The following is a 22,954-nucleotide window of genomic DNA, read 5'->3' as shown; positions in this document are numbered from 1 at the left end:
CCACTTCGCGCTAGTTTGTATTTAGATCCCCTCCCTCGTCCCTACACATGTCAAGTTTAGGTGTGTAGTCCTTACGAGTTTGGTCCAGCTTCTCGTGAAACTTGCGCGTGTCATTTATCCGGAATAACTATTCCGTTATTTATTTCGTATAAATCAACAGACAATGGTTGCTCTAATGATTCATCTTAATATTAAAATGATTTTTGAGCGTAGTACCAAGACGTAACAGTTCGAATAAATTTTCTAACAAAACATCGTTTCAATGACACCCCTAAAACTTGGAAAACAAACACTGGCATCACCTGGTGTAGTCATCGCGCTACGCAAAGCAGGTCGCTATAAATTTAGCAATGCTACTAATGTACTTGTACATTATCTGACAACTGCGCCAGCGCAGTTCAGCGGCGTTCTCGCGCAGCGATTGTTGTTTGAGTCTTGGCTTAAGTGAAAATTTGAAATGATCGTTTTTATTGGCGATGGAATGAGGCTTCAGTGTTACGTTTGTAAGTATAGCAGGAAAACCAACGGACCCAGATGGCTGCCTTGAGCGATCCCAGCAGCGGAGAACGATTCGGAAATTTCGTGATCAGTGCTTACATGCAAAGTTCGTCCAATTAAATAGGAGCCAAACCAATTTAGCAAACTTCCACTAAATTCGAGCCGGTCTAGCTTGGCAACCGCAGTACAATGGTTGACTTCGTCGAAGGTAGCAGAGAAATTGGTGTAAATTGCGTCAGGTTGATAACGTTCGGTGAAACTATTAGTTACTTATTCAGTAAAACAAAGTAGCACAGGACCGCTTAGGGAGAAATCCATGTTGTTTGTCGGGTAACGCTTGTTGGCAATGGGAGAAAATAGGCTCTGTGACCACCAACTCGAACAGCTTGAATGCAGCACAAAGGGCTGATATTGCCCTGTAGTTGTCGGCTTTAGTCCGAGCCCCTTTCTTGAAGACTGGGAACAGCTTGCTTCCATGTTTCGGAGAAACGTCCGATGTCCAGAGATAGCCGAAACAGGTGTGAGAGGGGTGTAAGTAAACCAGCAATGGATTGTTTTAGTAATGTGACGGGTATTTCACCGAGGTCGGGAGACGTCGAATACTTCAATTTGACTGCCGCAGAGAGCACAAGACGATCGTTGATGCTAATAAACGAGATTGTGCGTAAGGTAGATATCGCGTTGTTAGTGGCTGCTATATTTTTTTTCTTTGTTGGGTACATTTTCCACTGCTACCAGTTATTAGATCTATTGTGGCAGGCCCCTGTGATATTTACTCAGCCAGAAGTGAACAAAACAAAAACCAATCATATCGGAAAACAGTGTAATTGTATGAGTTTGATCGTTCGAACAAACGGGCAGTAAAATTGATTACGGACTATGGCGCTGGTACCACTGACTTACTTGACCGGCACGAACTGAATGAGCCGCTTAATTCTTCTCATCAGTGCCTCGATGAAACCCTTGTCCGAGACACGGGTATGATCCTGTGCGGTGGCGAGCAGCTGCTTGCAGAATGTTTCGTTAAAAACTCCAATTAACGTTTTCTTCAGAATGGCCACATCGTCGGCAGTAATCTTCCAGGAAACTTCCGTCTGCGACGTCAGATAATCTGAGGAACAAAGTGAAGCATTTTAAAATGTACGTCAAAATAAACGGTCATTATCTTACTATCAACTGCGTATGGTGCGTTGAAGTGAAGCGTGTTAACTGGGATTGCCCGCAGCATGAAGAAATCCAAATGTGCCCACAAAAGGTAGAGACAATGTTCAGTAATAAAAACGCATCGTTTCAACTCCTCTTGGCGGGCGGCTATCCGTTCCGTTAGGCTGTCGTGTTGAACTTGAACTGAAAAAGTAAATATGTGATGCGGGATTTTGTTTTAAAGTTTGAACCAACACTTACTGTTTGAATCCAAGCTAAGCCCTGGCAAGGAGTTGCGTTGACGTAGCAAACTTTCGTAAGCAAGTTTGCCGTTGTGGTAGAACTCGACCGAGCATCGGAGCTGTTGCACGATCATGCTCAAACTGCTGTGAGAGCTGTCCAGGTTTGTTACGCTACGATTATCCTGTCTTCCAGGATGTACATGATGAATGCTCGATTCACTGATTTGCGGGGAAAATAGTACGTTGATAGTTCGGTGATCGACGGAATGATTGGAAATACTATTCCGAGCGTACAAGGCGAGATTGGCTGCGATCTGCAGGAAGTGTTTTAAATGAGCCGATCGTTCACTTTCGCTACAATGCGTCAAAATGTTCTGGTTAAGCTCCTTTAAAGTTTGTTCGGTAAGTGTGAAGCGTGGGAACAGTGTCAACATTAGCTTCTGCAGACGGTACAGATGGGCGCCCAGGTCTTGGTTAGCATTCGGAGTGATGAGATTGGAAATTTCCTGATTGGCCGCTCGGGCAATCAGGCTAGTTATTCCGGATAGCTCCTGGAGAAGTCCAATATTGAGAAAAGGTGTTCCAGCACGAAGAACTATCTCGATTGTATCCCCGTGGGAGAGAAGGAAATGAACAATTTGCGTTATGGCTGAGTGATTTTCCTGGCCTAACGTGGAGAGAATTGAATCGCACAAATTAAGAGCCGGGAATAGAATCTGCTGATAACGGGCTTCGATCGGCGGGATGAAGCTGGACGAGACTGGGTAGTGAGCAGAATAGCTCAACACCTGAAAGTCAGGATGAAGATCGAAAACTTTCATGCCCGCGAGAACACTGAGAGCTTTTTCTTCCAACAAAAGCTCAGCTCCGATGTGTGATCCTCCAATTCGGCTCAGCATAGCCATTTTCGATTCGTAAACATACAGTGCTTTCATATTCTCCGGCTGATTATCCAAAATTCGGCACAATTTTCCATCATTCTTTAGTAGACTATCAATCAGATGGGCAAGATATCCTCGTTTCGAGATAAACTGTATGAAGTTGGTCATTGAGTCCATATCCAGGAGCATGTCAATGCAGGATAGCGCCAGCATTTTACAAATGTCATGTCCTCCAGTACAATCATGACACAGTATATCGATCAACTTATCTCCAAATTGTTGGAAAATTTCCACCACCATTTCGATCTGTGCATTGGACTCATCAATCGCTGCACTGTGAGACTTTCCAGCGTGCAAGCTTTTGTCCAATCGAGATACATAGAACTCATCCCTCACATTCTCTTGCTCCTGTTCGGTTCGATCCCGATTGCCCTTAACAATGTGCATGTAATTCAACAGGGCAGCATATAAATTGATTCTCAACTTCTGCGATCCGACCCCGCTGATCAAGATCCAATCCAAAGTATTCTGTAATATATATCGCAAGCTCAGTGTATTAGTTTTCGGCGAAAACATCCTTCCGGTCGGTCCACTAACTCCCCCGAAGCTACTGCCGACCAACTGGCTCTGATTAACGTCCTGTTGATGTTGTGTTCCAGCTCCACTGTTTTTCAACGAATAACAATGCCTCAAGTTTACCATCAGCAGTAGCACTGTTGAAGAAGCTATGCTGGCTAACTCGGGCATAATCTGATTGGGCACAACTTTCGTCAGCATAGCTTGAATAATTTCCACCAGTAACCCTTGCTTGACATCCAATGACACGAACATAGCCGGAGTCACACTGAACAACACCTCCGTGACCTGTCCCCATGCCTCCAGGAAACGTACCGTCGAAGCACACAGGTTTCGCTGGCTATTGACCTGCAGTGCATATACCAGAATGGCTTCAATCTCCGCCAGAATGTGTGCTCTCTGACCGGCAGCAATCGTTGTTTGAACTGAATTCAACTCATCCTTCAAGACGTCGTGCAGTTTCTTTATGTCAATCAGCTTCAGCCCTCCACCAATGACCGGCAATTCGCAATTTTGCAACAAACCCTGCAACAGTGCGTTGTCGAAGTAATCCCATTTAGGTTTTTCGAGAGATTTAATCTCAAAGTTCAGGCAATCAAGTAACTGACAAAGTAGTAGCTTCGCCGAGTCCGTGCCCTTGCGCATAACCGAAGTAACTTCCAGCCCACCAGTAGCGTTGGAGAGCATGCTTATGTTGACCGTACTGTAATGATGCGACATTTCCAGCGTAGCTGGCTCAACCGCCGGTGACTGCTGGACAACACCGAGCAAAATTTTGCAAATGTTCCCGAACTGGGACACCTGACTTTTGTCCGAAGTCAACTTCAACTCAATGGCGACACACTTCAGCAATCCGGTCATTTGATTAAGTACATGTGCACCACGGAAGTTTGCGAACGGAAGACCGTTTATGTGCCGGCAGAGGAAATCGTTGCACGAGCGTAGGAATCGCAGGATTACCTCCGACGTACGACTATTGCAACACAGTGAGTACAGCAGCGTGTAGCCATTTTCAACCAGACGCTCTTGGGCTGAGTTGGGTTGCTTTCCCGCTTTTGAGTTCTGGAACGGAATGCAAAATAATGTTTAAATTGATACTCATTACTTGTATTAAATTTTGTAAGCTAATTTGATTTTTACTAACCTCCAATGCATTATCCAACAGCGAAATCAACGATTTAGCACAGTTGCTGGGGAAGTTCATCACTCCTGGCTGCTGCAAATTGGTCAACCGCAGTTCCTTATTCAGCTCGAATCCAAGCAAAAAGTGAGCCAGATTGGGGGTGCTTTGCTGTGGCAGACATTCCTGCAGCAGCCCGACGATCGCTTCCTTTATTTGCAGCTCGAGGCAGGAGCCAGCGGCTCCAACCGCCGCATATTCGTCCAGCTCTTGATCCTGATCATCGGGAGCACTTTCGCCACAGGCGCCATTTCTTGAAGCATACGTGACCGTTTCGCTTTCCAAACATTCAACGAAACCCTGTCGAATTTCGTTCCGAATGCGATCGGTTTGCGTCAGAAGACCGACAATCTGTTGACTGACATTGGGCTGACGCATAATGGCCGTAAGAATGCGTATGGCGACCAAAGCGTTTTCCGGCAGCCAGCTGCTATACGTAACGAATCGGGTAATGTTTAGCATGTGGTCGGCTCGGCCGCTTCTAGGGTTCATCCCAAGCAACAGTTTGTTAGCGCCGGCCAACAAAATAGAACAGTTGGAGGCAAAGTGAGCGTTAAAAAAGTCTTCCTGCATTTCTAAAGCTCGTTCAATTATCTGCAAAGCATACAGCGAGGTAGCTTCCAATGCTTTTCGCCCCGGGAAAGGTGAATATGTGTCGAACAGACCTACGGATTCATCTACGATGTGTAGAAGCAGTCGCAAAAAATCCGATTTAGTGTTCACTTGCAGAAGAATGTGAAAACCGGGAGCGGCGTTTTCTTCGCGCGGTTGATTCGGGGAAGGAAAGTCTAGCGGAGTCGGCTGATAGTTTTTCACGAAGGCGTGCAGCAGACGAAGACATTTCGAGGCAATCTGCCATTTTTCAACTGCATTCTTGTAATTTCGATTATAGAAGCGCAAGAAGACGGCATCGATGATGAACGTAACGTATGGATCGAGACCTGGTTTCCGCGGTCCTGCACCGAGTCCTTTCGGAATGGCCGTTTGACACAACGTATACAACAGATCTAGCATTCCGAGCGTCAGCGGATAGGTTTCGTTGCGACTTTCGATTTCCTCCAATTCGGATTCGATGCCACGATTGACAAAAGTGCTAGTCGTAGGAATTGTAGCAATGATTTGCGAAGCTTCCAGATTTGTCCACAGCTGCAGAGCGGTTTCTTTGCTCTTTCCAAGCGCGGCTAAGGTATGGACTAACTCGGCTTTCAGTGCAATAGGAACAGAACAGCTAATCAACCCTAGAAGCACATGCAACGGGGACCAATTCGGGTGTTCACAGAGTGCTACTCTGGCAACTTCATCGTGATTAGCCACCGCACGGATAACCTGTAACACCGCTTGTAAACCCGCAATTTCTTGCGGGTTAATGTTTCTGCTCAAAGCGCGGTTACGGTAGACGGTTTCGCTGCCCGGATTTTGTTCCTGACGAAGGTTTTGATAGTAACGGAAAAGCGAATTGAAAAAGTGGTCCCACGAAATTGTAGCCGATGCTCCGGAAGCCCCGCCTCCTTGTTTCAGCAAGTTGAAGGCGTTTCGAGCGGACTGAGAGCAACTTGACAGTCCAGCCAGCATTTTTAGGTATGGAATAAACAGTATCGGAGGAAGAAGTTCTCCAGCCAAACGAATAAACTTAAACAGGCAAACAGAACGCGATGAAGCACGTTGATAATTCGTTGCGACCTCCATGGGGCCCCAGTACTCTAGCGATAAATTCAAACGCATCTTATCATTTTGGTATAATCTACCAACCGACAGAAGCAATGCTTCGAAATTGCGACACAGATTTGCCGGAGGATCGAGTCCCTGCTGCTGAAAGGCTTGCACGGTTCGGGCTGTTTCATCTGCTCTTGCCCTCAATTCCGTCACTTTTGAGTGCATCAATTCGATGAAATCCGTAAACAGTACATGCATTCTCCGGTAGTAAAATTCCGTTCGAAAAATCACTTCATTCTCCAGAAATGTGTAGTGAATAAAATCAAACACTCGACCCTGAATGGCAGCATCCACAAGCAATTCATCCTGGTCGATTATTCTAGCTGTATTTGTATATAAATTTTGCGGCGCCAATCTGAGGGTGGCAATTGCTAGACCAAAGGTGAACAGCGAAATCGATCGAAGTCCCTCGCATTCCCAGCTGCTGGACAACGCTTCCATAACCGTCTCAATAAACTCCGTATCCTTCACCATTGGCAAGCGCTTAACTATATCCTCCCCGTCTTCCCTTCGCTGAATAACACTCATATCCAATCCATACATCAAAGCCATTTGCAAAGCCAGCGTTACATTATCAATACCACCAGACGAAACGGTCGATTTGTATTTCGCGAGGTGACGAATTAATTTCAAAGTCGTTTCCCGTGGTAATCCACATTGCGCCGACCAGTTAAACAAACATGTAGCCAAAAGCAGCCGAATTTCCTCGAACAAGTCCAACACCTGCCGGTGATGTTTCGGAGGGCCCAACGCTCGGTTCGTAGTCAACACATCCAGCTCTTTCGTAACATCCAACTCCTCCAACAGGGCTAGAATCTTATCCAATATACCATCCGCAACCAAACCGTCCGTGTACGCCGTAATCAGCTGTGTAATTTCCTGTGCCGCATCCGTACACCAACTTACGCCTGCCCTCGCCTGAAAAAGTTCCTTCAAACTAGCGACCAACGATTTGCGGCCGTCATAATACAACAGTACCGCTACCAGCCCGCGCGGCAGGCCCGGATGATTCGGCATCTGCTGCTGGGCAGTGCATAGCAATTCCAACGCGATATACTCATTCAGTCCGTACATATCCGAAATAATTACACTTTCGTCGACAAGATCCTTTGACAGTATCGTATGACCGAACTCGGGCAGCGTAATACCTTCCGTTATGCCCTGCCGGATCGCGTCGCGACTCTTGCTATTTTTTGGCGGATTCCGTAGCAAGGTAGTAAAGTTTTGCTTGTGATTCCGTAGCAGTGCATCCAAATTGGCCACATTCTGCTCCTGTTGTTGTCCGCCGGTATCCGTCGGAAGCAGGAATGTTTCAATACTATTGAACAAATGCTTGAACGGTGTCCACATATCGTCCGGTGTAGCTGCCGTCGCTTCATACCGAAAATTGTAAGCAAAAAAAAAGTTATAAACATAACCATACTTTCCCAAACGACTATCAAACATTGCTGGGGCGTCTGAAATATTATTAAAAATCTATAAATTTTGTATTTACCTTCTGCCATAGTTGTTAAAGCGGGCATTAAACTATTTTTGAAATACAACTGGGAAGCTCTTTAGCGTATTTTTAGGTTTTTACCTAGCACTTTTTACAAATAACGGAGCGGTAAAAAACCAGCCACTAATCATCAACCGCAGACCGCACCGAAATTCCATCAAACAAACCGAACCAACACTGACAGAGCAGAGATGCCAGCTTAGCCTTCATTACAACTGCTCGAAAATCGAAACAAAACTGCCCGAATAAAGTGAATAAAGTCCGATTCAGACTAACTTCAGCAACAAGACAACAAACAAAACACAAAGCAACGGACCAACACAACGGAATGTCGAATAATTATTATTCATTATTTTTAAATCAAAGTTTTTACATAAATAGTAAAATGAAACACCGAAACAAAATGTGGTTGTCAATCAATAATCTTATATATAAAAATGGATTATTTTCTGTCTGTCTGTCTGTCGGGATGTTCCTTACAGAATCGAAAACTACTGAATCAATCGGCATGAAAATTTGCATATAGACGTTTTTGGGGCCAGGGAAGGTTCTTATGATGGTTAGAGACCTCTCCCTCCACTAAGACGGGGGGCTCCCATACAAATTAAACACCAATTTCTGCATAATTCGCGAACTTATCAAGCATATGGAGCGAAATTTGGCATGTAAGTGTTTTTGGTGACAAGATTTTTTTCTATGATAAATTGAGACCCCTCCCCTCTTTAGAAGGAGAATTATGAATCCACTCCCCTTTAAGAGGGGGGGCTTCCATACAAATGATATACAAATTTTCTCATAACTCGAGAACTAAGCTAGCAAATGGAACCAAATTTGGCATGTGAAGGTTTTTAGAGGCAAGAATTTTTTCTATGGTAAATTAGGACCCCTCCCCACTTTAGGAGCGGGGGGGCTCCTATACAAATGAAATACAAATTTCCTCATAACTCGAGAACTAATCAATCAAATGGAACCATATTTGGCATGTGGGTGTTTTTGAAGGCAAGAATTTTTTCTATGATGGATTAGGACCCCTTACCTTTTTAGGAGGGACCACCAGAAATTATCAGTAGTAACATTAGATGATTCAGGGTGAGACGGACACAGGCCGCAAGTGTTACCGGCGACCTGCCGTCGAAAGCGCCGGCCACTGCGGGAGCAGCCCCCCGTAGAGATCACTTCTATCTAGGTTTATTTATTTTCCTAGATCTACTGACCTCTATTATTTTCCTTCAGTGGGTAACCCCTGCGAAATGGTACTATGAAAAGATTTTCCGTGAAATGCTTGGTGGTTTGTAATGATGGTGAATATTTAAATGCTATCCGCTTTATTTTATCAGGCTAAGCAATGGGAGGAGCTGTTTTCTATTTTATTGTGAGGAAAATTTGTATATTAAAACACCCATGAACTCCTCAGAAACTTGCAAAACTCGAGATTGTGATAAAGGTCATCCGAGATTCAAGATTTATGTCAGCTAGTGTATGATATAAGTAAATAGACTATCAAATTTCTATGTTTTACATAGTTATTACATACCAGATGAATTATTGGTTATCCTTTTGAAATTGTATCCTATAAATTATGAGCGTACGTTTCTAAGAACCTTTAGTAAATACAAAAACCCCTAACAAGATATCACAAACAGGCTTGCCAACAGAGGATATTTGCCTAATTTGGGCTTTTTACTCTTTTTGGTCATGGATATTGCTAAGTAATATTTCTGTTACTCTTTTGTATAAGTTAGCAACGAGCGTGGATTAATTTTTCATATTTCTATGTAGTTTTCCTCGCCCTATTCAAGATACAAGATTTCTTTTTAATCCAGCAAAGCATTAGTAGATGCTGCTACTACACGAAAACCTAATTAGGTATGTAATTAGGCAGATGAATTACATATGGCTGTTATTCATTAACTGAGTTAGAATCCTTAAAATATATAAACCACTAACAGTAAAAAAAATCATTGTGCTTGTGATGTTTCCATTGGCTCATCATCAGTATTCATCCTATCACCGTAGACCGCTGTGTACTGCGTAACGTAGCAAATCGATGGCTTACCGAGCAATTTACAGATCGACTCTAGAATGTCCTTTTTGCTCAGCTCCTGCTCAGCCCGTAAACCCCAGCTATAGTAGAAACGATCATCGTTCATGCCTTCCACGACCTGCTTAACTCGGACAAGATAGGCCTGCTTAAGGAAAGTTTCCGTTATCAATTTGCCCACATTTCCGAAATAAACATGATGTTCTTCTTCCTTGATGTTCAGCTTCGCTAGAAAGTCCCACAAACCTTGCTCCGGCACGCTGCCATTCTTCATAAATATGTACCCCAATACCATGTAGAGCAACGTGTACTTTCGCCGATAATCTTCGTTGAGCTCCAAAATCGAGGCGCATGGCAAATTGGACACCAGAAGATACGTCTTGTTATGCTCCATTTCGACAAGTTTATAACCGTAGACCTAGAACAAAACCTATAGAAGTAATTCATACAGTCACCAATCTTAGATGCAATTGATACTAACATCACTCAGTTCAGCCACGACCGGTCCAATAATTTTTGCGAAAATGCGCCCATTTCCTCCAAGGGCATTCTTAACCAAGTCACTCTTTTTGATTGGATGTTTGTTAACAGAAAGATTTAACACCGTACGCACCATATTGATGACCAGTTGGTCAAGCTCACTGTCTACTGGGGTAGCCGGTTGCGTGCCTTGGCTACCAAACGGTTGGGGCGTTTGTTGCTGCGATGGCCGACCCCTTGAAGTGGAAGGTGTCGGTTGACTGAGCTCGTTGCGGCGGGGCATAGTACAAATCGTTGAATTAGCAGAAACTGAAAATGTAATACCATCGGTATAATGCTGAAATTACATTACGTATAGTTTTACAAACCTAGATAAAATCCTGAGCGAGACCTTTTGTTATTTTCTGGAGTTTTGTCCAATTGCAGCAGGCAACATTAACGTAAACAACGATTACGATTTTTGCGCTTCATTTGCCATTTTCAACTATCGGCTTACATCTCTGAAAACTCGTAGAAATACACTGAAAAAAATACCATATAAATAATACCACGAGAACCTCTCGAGCTGTAAGTGGCAAACTAATAGCGTTTTTTTAACCTGCACACTTAAAAAATTTTACCGAACACCGTAATTTTTTGACGAAATTAGAACTGCTGAACGTTCGGTGGTCAGTTCGGTAATTAATTTGCTTGACGAACAGTCGGCAATGAAAATATTTTTATGAAATGTCAAAACTTGCGGACTGTTCAGTATAAATTAACAAATTTCTCAGCAAAAATCATTGCTGAAAGCCGTAATTATAGTGCTGATACTTCGGTAATGTGTACTGAATTGTCGTCATAAATTAAAAAAATATTTTTATTGAAATCATGTCTTAAAAATAAATACAATTAATTATATAGAATCTATGATGCACAGATATGGTTCTAACTTGGTCTCGAGGTATGGCTCTGCCAGCCGCCGCATGTTCGAATCTGAACTAAAAGAGGTTGCTCCGAGTTAACCTATCTGTAGCACCAGCCCCGCAACAGTCATCTAGTTCTGCAGCTACCTGCGAAGTCTGCACTGAAGCACTAAGTAGCATTTGCTGCTTTGTTTTATGATGACAAAATTTTGAATGAGAGGGAAAATGAAGATTTACAATTTAAATCAATATTAACTGAATGAGAGTTGGAGGGATATATATTTAAAACACAAATTACATAATAAATTGGCATACCTTATATAAAGAAGGTTAAATAACGTAGCGAAGCTCTGCTATGCGCCACTTATATCTTAAGAAGAACTATAATTGTTCATATTTTGAACAATTTCCACACACTTTAAACACGCAATAAAGTATTTTCTTGATTGCGTGTCATTTTGACAGCTAATAAATGCTTGATGACAACTTCCGCAATTTTTTCTGATCTCAGCATAGCTTTTGCGGACTATCCCGTAATAAATACTGATAGTTCGTTAAACAATTGCTGAACTATTGACAGTTACGAAATGGAATCGCTTTGCGAAAAAATACAGCGAAAAATATTAACGAACTCGCCACCGGTTGATGAAGATCTGTATTAAGAAATGTCAAGTAGTGACGATACTCAGCATTCCTTGAAAAATTACCGAATTGCTCAGCATTTTTCCAAATGTGCTGATTTAATCCGCAAAATAAATTACCGAAGATCTGAATAAAAACTAAGTGTGTGGGTTTATTCAGTATAATCAATTAAAGAAACTGACTAAAGAAATGACATCGGAGCTCATTAACGGTTCGTCGAAACCAAGTGTGCATGAATCTCGATGAAACCTTCTGAATCATTTGCTCGAAAACTTGCGGAGTCGATGAATGCGGCAGAAGATATTGACTGCAAGCAAACGGCAACAAATATCATCTTATCATCACGAAATCGATCCGTGCTGCCTAACAAAAGCACCAGGCAATCAAATTTGTATCGTACAGTTTGAACAGAGTCACGCACAACAATCATTGAATTGAATACAACAGATATAGCTATGTATCAGAAAATTCTTACGGCATATTCCCGACCATGACCGCTCCAAAACTCGACGCTAAACAAACCATCTCGCTCTTAGGACCCCTGAGTTTCCTGCGTTTACCTGACGGTTACCAACCGAATTTGGTCCTCACATCCGCCGTTACCACTACATCGGTCAATCTTAAAGCTGAAGGAGCGTCCCTGCCAACGACGCCATCACAGTTACGCCGCGTCGTCGCCATAGCGCTTATTCAGAGCCACAAGTGCGCCCGCAGCCGGAAAGCCGAGAGTAGACCATCAAGCTCCGTGCCAAAAGTTATCGACCTGACCGCAAACGGATCCCGGTCAGTAACTCCGCCGGAAGTGAAACCCCTAAATGTCAAACGGTAGGAGTTACCGTGGGAAAGCCGTTAATAAAGGGAACAGTTTAAGCAGAAGATTTTCAGGTGTTTTCTTGACAATAAGTCGCGAACGTTTGCAGTCCCTGAGGATTGTTTCAGGGGGTGTCGTAAGTGTTGGGTAGTTACGACCCCGTCAGTTACAACTCAGAGTTTTTGGAATACGAGTACTAAGAACGATCTTCGGCGGCGTACAGGAAAACAGAGTATGGAGGTGGAGGATGCATAAACTGGCACAGCTCTATAGCGAACCCAGTATCTCAAAAGGTGGCTAAAGCTGGACGGATACGATAGGCAGGGCATGTTGCAAGAATGCCGGACAACCACCCTGCAAAGAAGGTGTTTGTCTCAAATCCAGTAGGAAGAAGACGAGCAGGAGCGCAGCGAGCAAAGTGGTTAGACCAGGTGGAGATCGGGCGGAGAGTACTCGGTGTCCGAGGAATTGGAGAGCAGTTGCCCACAGCCGAGTTGACTGGCGAAACGTTGTTCAACAGGCGTTGACTTAGGACGGCAAGATACATACTTAAGTAGGTAAGTAAATATTCATCGGCATGTTTGGGCACAAAATGTCCTGATTTTTAGTTGGATCGATATGGTCACCCTACAGTCGATCGAATGAAGCTACACGCAAAAAGTGATTGGGGGTGATAGCTTCAGGTTCATCCGACTCGTGTGTCACATACGTAAGCGGGCGTGAATTTATGATATCCTCTGCTTCCGCTAAAGCGGTCCATAATATTTCATCGGTTAACTGTTTTCCGTCGTCGAGTCTTTAAAATTTCCTTTACCGAGCGAACAAGACGCTCCCAGACGCCTCCCATGTGAGACGCAGCTGGGGGATTAAATGACCATTTCATTCTCGCACTAGTCAGCTGATCCGTACAATCGCCAGCAATCTCGCGCAATGTTTTTGCCAATTCCTTACTCGCTCCCAAAAAGTTCGTGCCGTTGTCTGAAAAGAATTCAAAGTGGCCAGCCTCTGCGGCTCGCGAATCTGTGTATCGCCATTAAACACGATTGTGTCGTCAATCGATGCGCTACCTCTAGATGAACCGCCCGAGCAACCAGGCATGTGAAAAGCACAATCCACCGTTTTTCTCTCTTACGTCCAACTGCCACCTCGAATGGTCCCAGGTAATCAATTCCTACATAACTAAATGGTCGCAAATACGGTGTAATTCGCTGTTCCGGTAAGGGGGCCATCCGTGGAACCGAAGGTCGATTGCGGTTTATCTTACACCACATGCACAATTTTGACACCTTTTTAATCATTGCGTCGATATGTATAACGTAGTATGATTGCCTCAAGTTATTCTTCACCGTCTGACGGTACGCGTGACCGCTCTTCTCGTGGTAATGTTGAATTATCAAATACGTCACTCTGTTGTTAGCCGGTAAGATTACTGGAAACCGTAAATCGAAGGGAAAACAATCGGTTCTCTCACATCGGCCTTCCATTCGTATCAAACCGCTTTCGTCTAACATTGGAGTTAACTTATGTAATGGACTACTCCTTTCGAATGCAAGCCACTGATTGACGGGAAACTCTTTATTTCTTTTCAGCGCTTTCAGCTCGTCGACAAAACATTGTGTCTGAGCCATTTGGATATGTTATTTGCATTAATGATATCTTCGGGCACAACCACGTTGTGCAACAATAAATGTACACGCAGCTCTTCTGTCGTATTTGCTGGCGGTAATTGTCGTTGTGGCCACTCGCTTTCTTTCTTATACAGAAACGCTGGACCGTGCACCCATGAACTATCAGAATGAAACTCCAAATCACAGTCCCACTTCGTCAGTGTGTCGGCAACATTAAGCCTGGTGGGCACCCACCGCCACCCGTCCAGTTTCGTTAAGCTAAGAATCTCGCCAATCCGAAATCCTACAAATGGCTTGTATCTGCGCTGGTCGGATCTAATTCACGATAGAACTACATTTGCATCGATCCAGTAGACCACTTTGTTTATAGTGAACGTATGGTTCTCAACCACTGTTCGCTGAAGCCGTGCGGCTAGAACCGCTGCCAAAAGTTCGAGGCGAGGAATCGAGATTTGCTTCAATGGAGCCACTTTCGAGCGACTCATGACTAATGCGCAGCCTACCCGCTCTCGTATAATCGCCCGACAGGTGAGGTAGGCCACACAACCGTATGCGGTCTCACTGGCGTCTGCAAAAATATGCAGCTGTAGATCCTGTATTTCGTGCGACATTGCGTTGCCAAAATAGCTTCGTGGAATTTTGATTAATTTAACCTGACGCATAAGTTGCGTCCACCGCATCCATTTCTTAAATGAAACATCATCAATGCGATCGTCCCATTCGCAGCCAGATCTCCATAAATCCTGTACTAGCATCTTCCCCCGAACAACGAGCGGCGCCAGAAAGCCCGCCGGATCAAATTGCGCCATCACGAAGCTAAGAACCATTCTTTTTGTAGGACATTGCTTTCCCTGTAGAATCTCGGAAAACTCTGTCTTCGAGGCTGATGCGAAACAGAAAACATCCTCAGTCGACTCCCATACGACACCAAGCAGGCGTTCATATTCAGTACCTTTGTCCCGGTTGAAATGCACAGTCGAATCCGCAATCCCCTCGCCAAAATGCTCTAGAAACGCAGCTGAGTTTGAAACCCAGTTTCTCATATGAAACCCAGCCTGCGAATGAATATATTTAACTTCGTCGGCCCTTTTGATTGCCTCTTCCGTGGTGTTAACGCTGTCATAATAGTCGTCAACATAGTGCCGACTGATAATCGCTTCCACTGCTTCTGGGTAATTTTCCGCGAATGATTCCGCGTTCCGATTTTTTACATATTGTGCCTGGCAAGGCGAACAGGTGGACCCGAAGGTGGCCACATCCATAACATATACCTGCGGGGCCTCTGCCGAGCTCGCTCTGAATAGAAACCGTTGCGCTTGTTTATCCTCCTGTCGAATTAGTATCTGGTGATACATTTCTTTAATGTCACCTCCGAATGCGACAGGACGTTCTCGGAAGTGACATATCACCCTAGGGAGTGCCACAAGCATATCCGGCCCTTTTATAAGCTCAGAATTAAGGGAAATACCACCAACCGATGCAGCCGCGTCCCATACTAGGCGCACCTTTTCAGGCTTCCGTGGGTTAACCACAACATTTAGCGGTAAATACCATACTATCTTAAGCGGCGTTTCAGTGAGCTCTGATTCCGTCGCTTTATGCGCATACCCCTTGACTTGGTAATCCACAATTTGCTGACACACGTTCTGTTTCAACGCTGGGTTTTTGCTTAGCTTACGTTCCAAGGCTTGCATTCTGCGCACAGCCATTGAATAGTTATCCGGAAAACGTCGTTTATCCTCGCGCCATAATAATCCGGTTTCGAAATGCTTTCCCACTCGCTTCGTCGTCGTTTTGAGAATATCCTTCGCCCGCATATCTTCCTTCGGCTCAGGGATAGCGAAACACGACACACCGGTTTCATCCAGCACGTACTGGGTCTGCAGCATATCGTGCAATTGTTGGTTACTGACTGGTAAAGTCGAGTGTAGATTCAAATAAGCTTTCGCCCCCACCTTATTCTTTTCTGGCCCGTAGATGGTCCAACCCATTTTCTTACGTACAGCAATCGGCTCATTCTTAGCACCAACCCGCGATTCTAGTGGCGCAAATAAATGTAAATTGTCCAAACCAATGAGAATCGTCGGTTGCTCCAACGGATAATCTAGCACGGGTACACTTTCCAAATGCTTATATTTGACCGCTATCTGTGAAAATCGTAGCTCCTGTTTCGGCAAGTCTAGTTTTGTAACTGTTCGTACATTTTCTAATGGAAACATTCGCTTCGAACCTCTCGCTGATAGTGAAATTTCTATCTTTCGTGAACTATTTTCAAAACGGTTAACGTTTCCAGTCCACGTAACAATAAGAGGCTCACATTTGCCAGTCACTTGTAGGTGATTCGCTACTATTTCATCCACAAGAGTCGTGGACGATCCCTCGTCAAGAAAGGCCAGTGTATCAAATCTGTTATTTCCAGCGTGCAGCGTTACTGGTACCACGCGGAAAATTACTGTTCTTCCTTCATCGTGCGTGTTGCATACGACCTTCTGCATCTGGACCGTCCCTTCTGCACGATGTGGAAGAGGATGGTGGTTTCCTCGACAATTCCTGATATTACAGCGAATCTTAGAATTAAACCGGTGGCTACCGTGTTTGTTCAGACAAATACCGCACAACTTTTCTCGTTCGACCGCTTTCAAGCGATCCGCTAGGTTCATTTTCTTGAAATCGTCACAGAATTTGATCATGTGATCCGTTCTATTGCAAATCCAACACGCCTTGCTGAATGTTCCGCATTGTGAAGTGACGCTTCGCTCTGGGCCTGAGTCATGTAAATGCACATACTCCTTTTTACTAGGGCTTGTCCTGGCAGGTCGCATTTGTTCCTTTTCAGCCACGGAGAAATCTGCCACTTCGGATACATCCGCAACGATCTCGGTGATGAAATTAGTGAATTTTCTTATAGGCGTGCCTTCTCTTCCTCGTTTAAATCTGACCCATTCCAGCTTGTAGCTTGGCGGTAGCTTGTCCACTAGCTCTTGCACCATCATAGGGTTATTTAAATGGTCATTCAAACGCGCAGCCTCTAGATGGTCGCAAAGCTGTTTCACTGTGATGCCGAATGAAATAAACGTGCCTAATCTATCGGCTTTTGGAGCTGGAGCGTGTTTTACTTTTTCAAACGTCCTCATTAACTTTTCCGGTTGCCCGAAAAGCCTACGTAAATCCTCAATAACTTCTGGTACTGAGTCTGGAAGCACTAACATACTGCGAACTGCGTTCAAAGCATCACCTTCAAGGCTATCTTGGAAGCGCTTAAGGTTTTCTAAATTGTTGTACCCGCAAGCTGCAGTAGAGTGATCATAGCTACTGATAAAAAGTGGCCAGATTTGAGCATCTCCATTAAACTTGGGCAAGCTATTGCAAATAGCTATGCGAGTCGCTAATTGATCCGGAGTGAGCCTAGCAACCTGGTTCACCGTTCCTTCACCGAATCTGTTAGCTGGAAGTAGAGATGGGCGAACGGCTCACGAGCCGTTCAAATGAACCGGTTCACAAAAAAGAACGTTCAAACGAACGGCTCTTGAAAAAGAACCACGGTTCCTCAAACGCACCCGAAGGCGACACGAAGTTTGGTTCGGGAATCGTAATTTACCGAACTGTCAACCTGCCGAACAACGAACTGTGAGCCATGAGCCGCTCATTTGAATCGGTTCGCAGCAGCAAATGAACGGTTCGGTACCGCTCATACAAAAGAGCCGTTTTGCCCACTTCTAGCTGGAAGGGTATTTATTCGAACATTCGAGTTTGCATCACCAAAGTCAGATTCGCGTTCAGCTTCTCCACTAGCAAGTGACTCGGCGGGACCTTCATCGATTTCATTTATTCTATTCGAAGTTCCCATTCCCACTACATTTTCGCTTCTTCCATGCTCTTGATTATCGCAGCTATCTTGTCTTTTCAACCAGTCATTCACCGTTTTTGTTTTCTTCGGCTCTAATGTTCTTCCAACACCGTTTGCGTTTTTTAATTGCATTCTGACGTTTTGGATACTTCTGTTCATTTTAGTCCGAATTTCATCACGTTGTCTTATAAAATTCTGCTCATCCGCCAACTCAGCTTTCAACATTTGGTTTTCTTCCATTAGCTGCCGATTTTGCATTTCGCGCCGAGCCTGCAATTCCATTTTTCGAATCTCTCGTTCTTGTTCCATCTGTTTCTCGTTCCAAGCCATTTCAAGCGCAATTCGCTTCCTTCGAATCTCCATCTGCTTCGCGAATTCCGTTTCACGTGCGAGCTGTTCTTCCTCTAACTGCTGCTCAGTTAGATTTAGGACAGAACCAGTTCTACGATGAGAACCAACGTCACTTTTCGAGATCTTTTTCGAACTCTTCTTCGACTGCTTCGGAACGGATAACGACTGGACATTAGGGCCGCATTGTGGGCAAAGTCAATCCACTTCGACTATCTTCTCGTCTACGTTAACGCATGACGCTCACAATTCTTACATTGGACAATCGACGTCGTCGGATTCCACCTTTCCACATGCTAGACAGAGATCATCGTGTTTTCCTTCGGAAGCTGATGAAGCCATTGTAGAGCAATCCAATGCAAAGGATTAATCTTTGATTTTGTTCGGAATTGGAACTGACGACAAACAATCTCTGTAAATCGACTCCTTAGCCGATCAAAGCTAAAAATATATTTTAAACTAGCCGTTATGCTTCGTTTTACTTTCCAAATGTGTATCAGTACTTACATTAATGTTTCCCTTTTATCTTTCCTATCCAACCTCCTCTTCCTTCTATCAACCGCTCTACTCTTCTGCTTTTCCTCTTTACCTTAAAGGCATTTGTAAATTAGTTGATGTTATTTTCGATAAGTGTGAATACTCACGGTTACGGTTATACGAATTCCACGATAGCACGTATAAACCTAACCTCTAATTTACAGCTCGCACCTATATGATTTTAATTTATAATTAAACGTTTCTTTTAATTATATTTTAAACTTACTTCTTCAATCTTTATTAAATAACACTTTTAGATCTAATAATATGTACTAAGTTTCTTTTCACTATCTTTTCTTTAATCAAATTATCAAAAAATCCTCAATGCCCACTTCTATTCTGTCTTCTTACTTGTTACCTTTTTTTTTTATCTTCTACTATCCCTTCCGGTTTGTCATTTTAACTTTCTATCGCTTGTCAAATTTTTTCTCGCCTCATCGGCCAAACGATCGTAGCATTAGCGGTCACAGTTGTCCGCAACAGATGCCCTGTCACTAAATACCGTATCATGAACAAAATGATTCGCTAATCGAGACTGGTAGTGAGCTGCAAATTAGAGCTCTAACAACCCTGAAAACGTTTCCAGTAATTCAATCGGACGCAGAAGGAAGTATTTCTCGATAGGATTTTCTCGACGAATCCGATACCAAGAATGCAATAATTTGGACTTTGGTTACATTAAATTTTGAATATTTTATCCTCCTGCCTGAGGATATTTGCTAACGTTTCAACTATTTAAATTTCACGTCCGATATAATCAATAAACATGAAGACAGATAACTGTAATGTTACATGATAAACGGAGGGTATTTTATTTACAGTAATCAAATGTTGCTGAAAAGTCTTCCAAAAAAGCATAATTAAATAACGAATTTAAACCATATAAAGTCGCGTTTGACTTTATATTCAAATTTACGATCTCATCCAATTGGATGCCATTCAATCGCTACATGAAGACTTTTCCGAATTTGACTAATGGAAGTAATGAAAAAACATTTTTTTTATATTTGAAAAAAAATTTTGGAATAAGACGATAGCTTACAAGTAAACCACTTTTCTTTTTAGCTCGTCTTAGACAACACAGTGAATAGATACACTATGGTCATCGAACGATACAGGTTTCATATGAGAGCTTTAAAAGCTCGGTTAAAATGAAGAGCTCTATCAGAGAGATAGAAGAGAGGGAGAGAACTTCTGACATCAAGTCAATCAATCGGCTTGGTTGATATCTGTCAAACAGCAAATCATTCTAGTTTTGATTTTTATTAATTTTTTAATCGAATATTGACTTAATTGAAATATAAAAAGAACTGCTAGATTCAGGAAACGACGGGCTATCAAATGAGATAGAAAAATCCACTTTTTTGGGAAAATTAAAATACCCAATTCTTGGATAAAATTTCAAATTAAAATCACCTAATATGCTAGCGTCACCACCACTATAGTTTCCCAACTAAATGATTCTTTTGATTTGCACACTGACAACCTTTGGCTCTCCTGGCGCTAGTATATATGGACTATATGCGTTATGCTAGCGCCAGAAGCTAGCTGTTGTGAGTTTAGTGTAGAATTTTATGCGCCTTCGGCGACATCATCACTATAGTTTCCCAACTAATTTGACATAAGTTTTATCCAAGTGGGGACCTTTTGCTTGGATGTCTGTTCTCTGTGATATAGATGACCCAACAATACTTTGCAATTTAGGTAAGTTGTTCTAAAAGAGAGACGTGCATGAATTGCATAACAAAAGAAGGTAATAAATATTTTATTCCAATAAATGTAAAATTACTTCCTCTAGGGGTCCAAATTCGGTTGGTTACCCTACTATCTACCGACCTTTTCGCGTGCGTAATGGCGGCTACTGTGTTACCTGACTCACTGCGAATATGCGTTGTTTGATCACTAAAAATAACGTACTTAAACGTTATATTTCATGTGACAGTAGTACGCAATAATTGTATTGTGAAACTGAATTGTTATTTATGCAACTTTTTACAAATTAAATGCAATATCAAAAGCACAACTTATAAAAAATCGTTTGTTATCGATATTAACGAATAAAACGTATGGTTACGTTTTATTTCAATAATACACATATTCGCAGTGAGTCAGGTAAAACAGTAGTGGGTACAACTTTCGGAAAACTTTAGCATGCCTTTGGCAACTTTATTCACATCAAGTTGATATTTCCAGCTTTAATTGTTGTTGTAGAACTTTCAAACATACGTGAGCGGAGTTCCCAAAAGCAAATAAACATTGTCGAAAAGTGTACCCACTAGCCGGCGTTAACTGCGCGAAAAGATGGATAAACGTTGTCGAAAAGTGTACCCACTAGCCGCCATTAACCGCGCGAAAAGGTCGAAACTATCAACAATGATAAAGGCAGTTTAATGACAGAGTGAGATTAATTACTTACGCATTTATTTATACAGTGGATAAAATTTTCGTAGAAAACGTGTGCATACAAGATGAGCATCATCATACCAATGTTCGACCAAAGGCGGAACAGTTTTTATCAGTTGCTGCACACGTTAATAATTCTTTGATTTGAAATTCATCAGTTTAAATTGACCAGAATCGATCATTCATGCGCAACGCTCTCAGCTAAATTTACTCTCTGTTATGATGGTCTCTTGCTCTGATACCCGCTCTCTGAAACCAGCCCGGCACATGTTTGGCATGAGTCTCTGAGTCCAACTGATCGGAGATGAGAACAGGTTCCTCCTTCGCTCGTCAAATCTGGAACCAGAGAGGTCCTCAGTGCAGCAGTTAACGTCGACGGGATTAGTTCGGTTTCATAACAACGGTGTTTTACGATTATTGAAACTCGTTTATATTAGACTGCGGCTGTAGTAAATTTATTGCAATAGTTTTTTTTCTTTCGATTATTGTAATCGTTAGATCTTGCTGGTGCCAGGGACACCTGTTTTCAAGTGGGCGGAGCCTACCGAAGAAGCTTTTTATAGTGCGTATTTTTTTTGTTAAATATTAATTTGACTATCATATACATTATTAATGGCGACAAACATCCGTTTTAAAATGCTGAAACCAAATGTTGTGCTCTCTAGGAGACAGCATCATAACGGCTTCGGCATGTCCAAGCGAGTAAAATTTATTGGATGCGTTTTAAATTTTACTGTGCGGGAGCAAAAATCTTCCGATCACGAATCGCATATGGGGCAAAAAAGAAGAGAAAACGATCGCCTTCACGTCTGCTGGGAAAAGTCCGCAAACGACGACGATGACTGCCGTCGGTTGATGGAAAAAGTGTCGACCGAATCAACGGCCGTGCGAGAGGACGACGAGGAGGAAGAGGAGGAGAGAAAACAGATGCGGCAGGCATAGGCGAAAAAAGAGGGTAGACGAAGTGCACACAGGGAACGAAACAACGCGAACGCGAAGATGCGCAAAAACGAAACCGGCAATGAATGGAAGGCAGAGACGGATTACGGATGTGTGTCGGTAGTGGGAAATTGAAGAAAAACTGAATCGGAGTTTGATACTGTATCAATACAGAGGAAGAGTCACATGCGATCTAACTGATTTTAGTTGATTGATTTTAGTATAGCAAATTAGAATGCTATTAGTTCTTGGTGAACAAATGGCAAAGTGAGATAATAATATAGTAACAGTTAATAATTACGAAGTAATACAGTGGTCCAACACAATGAGTTCGATCAGTAATCATCAGTATACCAGAGATTAATGAAAACTAAGTCCAATATTTTGATGTCCAAAAACTGTGGTTGTTTTAAACTCTGCACTACTGTTTTGTTTAAATAGATTCTGCCCCACCCAATTCGCTTATAACAGTTTGTCAAATATAAAGTGCATTACCATGTTTCGTACTACCCGCTTTGAAATAAAATACTTGAATTGTGTCAATATAAGATGCTGATTTGGGCACTATTCTCATGCTTCAGAAACCTGTGTGAATTTGGCCAAACAGTGATCACGTTAACTTGATTCAAACTTTAACGTTTA

At 42.9% G+C, this 22,954-nt stretch overlaps 3 protein-coding genes across 3 annotated transcripts; all 3 read right to left on the bottom strand.

The window, feature by feature from the left end:
• Positions 1 to 1,325: 1,325 nt before the first annotated feature.
• On the bottom strand, positions 1,326 to 7,850 carry LOC128733168 (nuclear pore complex protein Nup205). The gene is made up of 5 exons (XM_053826816.1): positions 7,729 to 7,850; positions 4,485 to 7,606; positions 1,903 to 4,402; positions 1,669 to 1,845; positions 1,326 to 1,609 (listed from the first exon to the last, which is right to left on the bottom strand). Exons 1-5 carry the CDS (start codon positions 7,754 to 7,756, stop codon positions 1,398 to 1,400), a joined length of 6,039 nt encoding a protein of 2,012 aa, XP_053682791.1. The 5' UTR covers positions 7,757 to 7,850; the 3' UTR covers positions 1,326 to 1,397.
• A 1,364-nt stretch (positions 7,851 to 9,214) lies between these two features.
• Positions 9,215 to 10,724, bottom strand: LOC128745325 (non-structural maintenance of chromosomes element 3 homolog). The gene is made up of 3 exons (XM_053842367.1): positions 10,621 to 10,724; positions 10,254 to 10,561; positions 9,215 to 10,190 (listed from the first exon to the last, which is right to left on the bottom strand). The coding sequence occupies exons 2-3, from the start codon at positions 10,533 to 10,535 to the stop codon at positions 9,690 to 9,692; spliced, it is 783 nt and encodes a 260-aa protein (XP_053698342.1). The 5' UTR covers positions 10,536 to 10,561; positions 10,621 to 10,724; the 3' UTR covers positions 9,215 to 9,689.
• Positions 10,725 to 14,558: 3,834 nt separating this feature from the next.
• On the bottom strand, positions 14,559 to 17,228 carry LOC128746106 (uncharacterized). Its single transcript, XM_053843155.1, has one exon. The coding sequence runs from the start codon at positions 17,226 to 17,228 to the stop codon at positions 14,559 to 14,561; it is 2,670 nt and encodes an 889-aa protein (XP_053699130.1).
• Positions 17,229 to 22,954: the final 5,726 nt, after the last annotated feature.

The sequence above is a fragment of the Sabethes cyaneus genome, chromosome 1, assembly GCF_943734655.1.
Source record: "Sabethes cyaneus chromosome 1, idSabCyanKW18_F2, whole genome shotgun sequence".
Lineage (NCBI taxonomy): Eukaryota > Metazoa > Arthropoda > Insecta > Diptera > Culicidae > Sabethes > Sabethes cyaneus.
The sequence above is the reverse complement of the archived record's forward strand: the minus strand, read 5'-3'. Positions and strand labels throughout refer to the sequence as shown.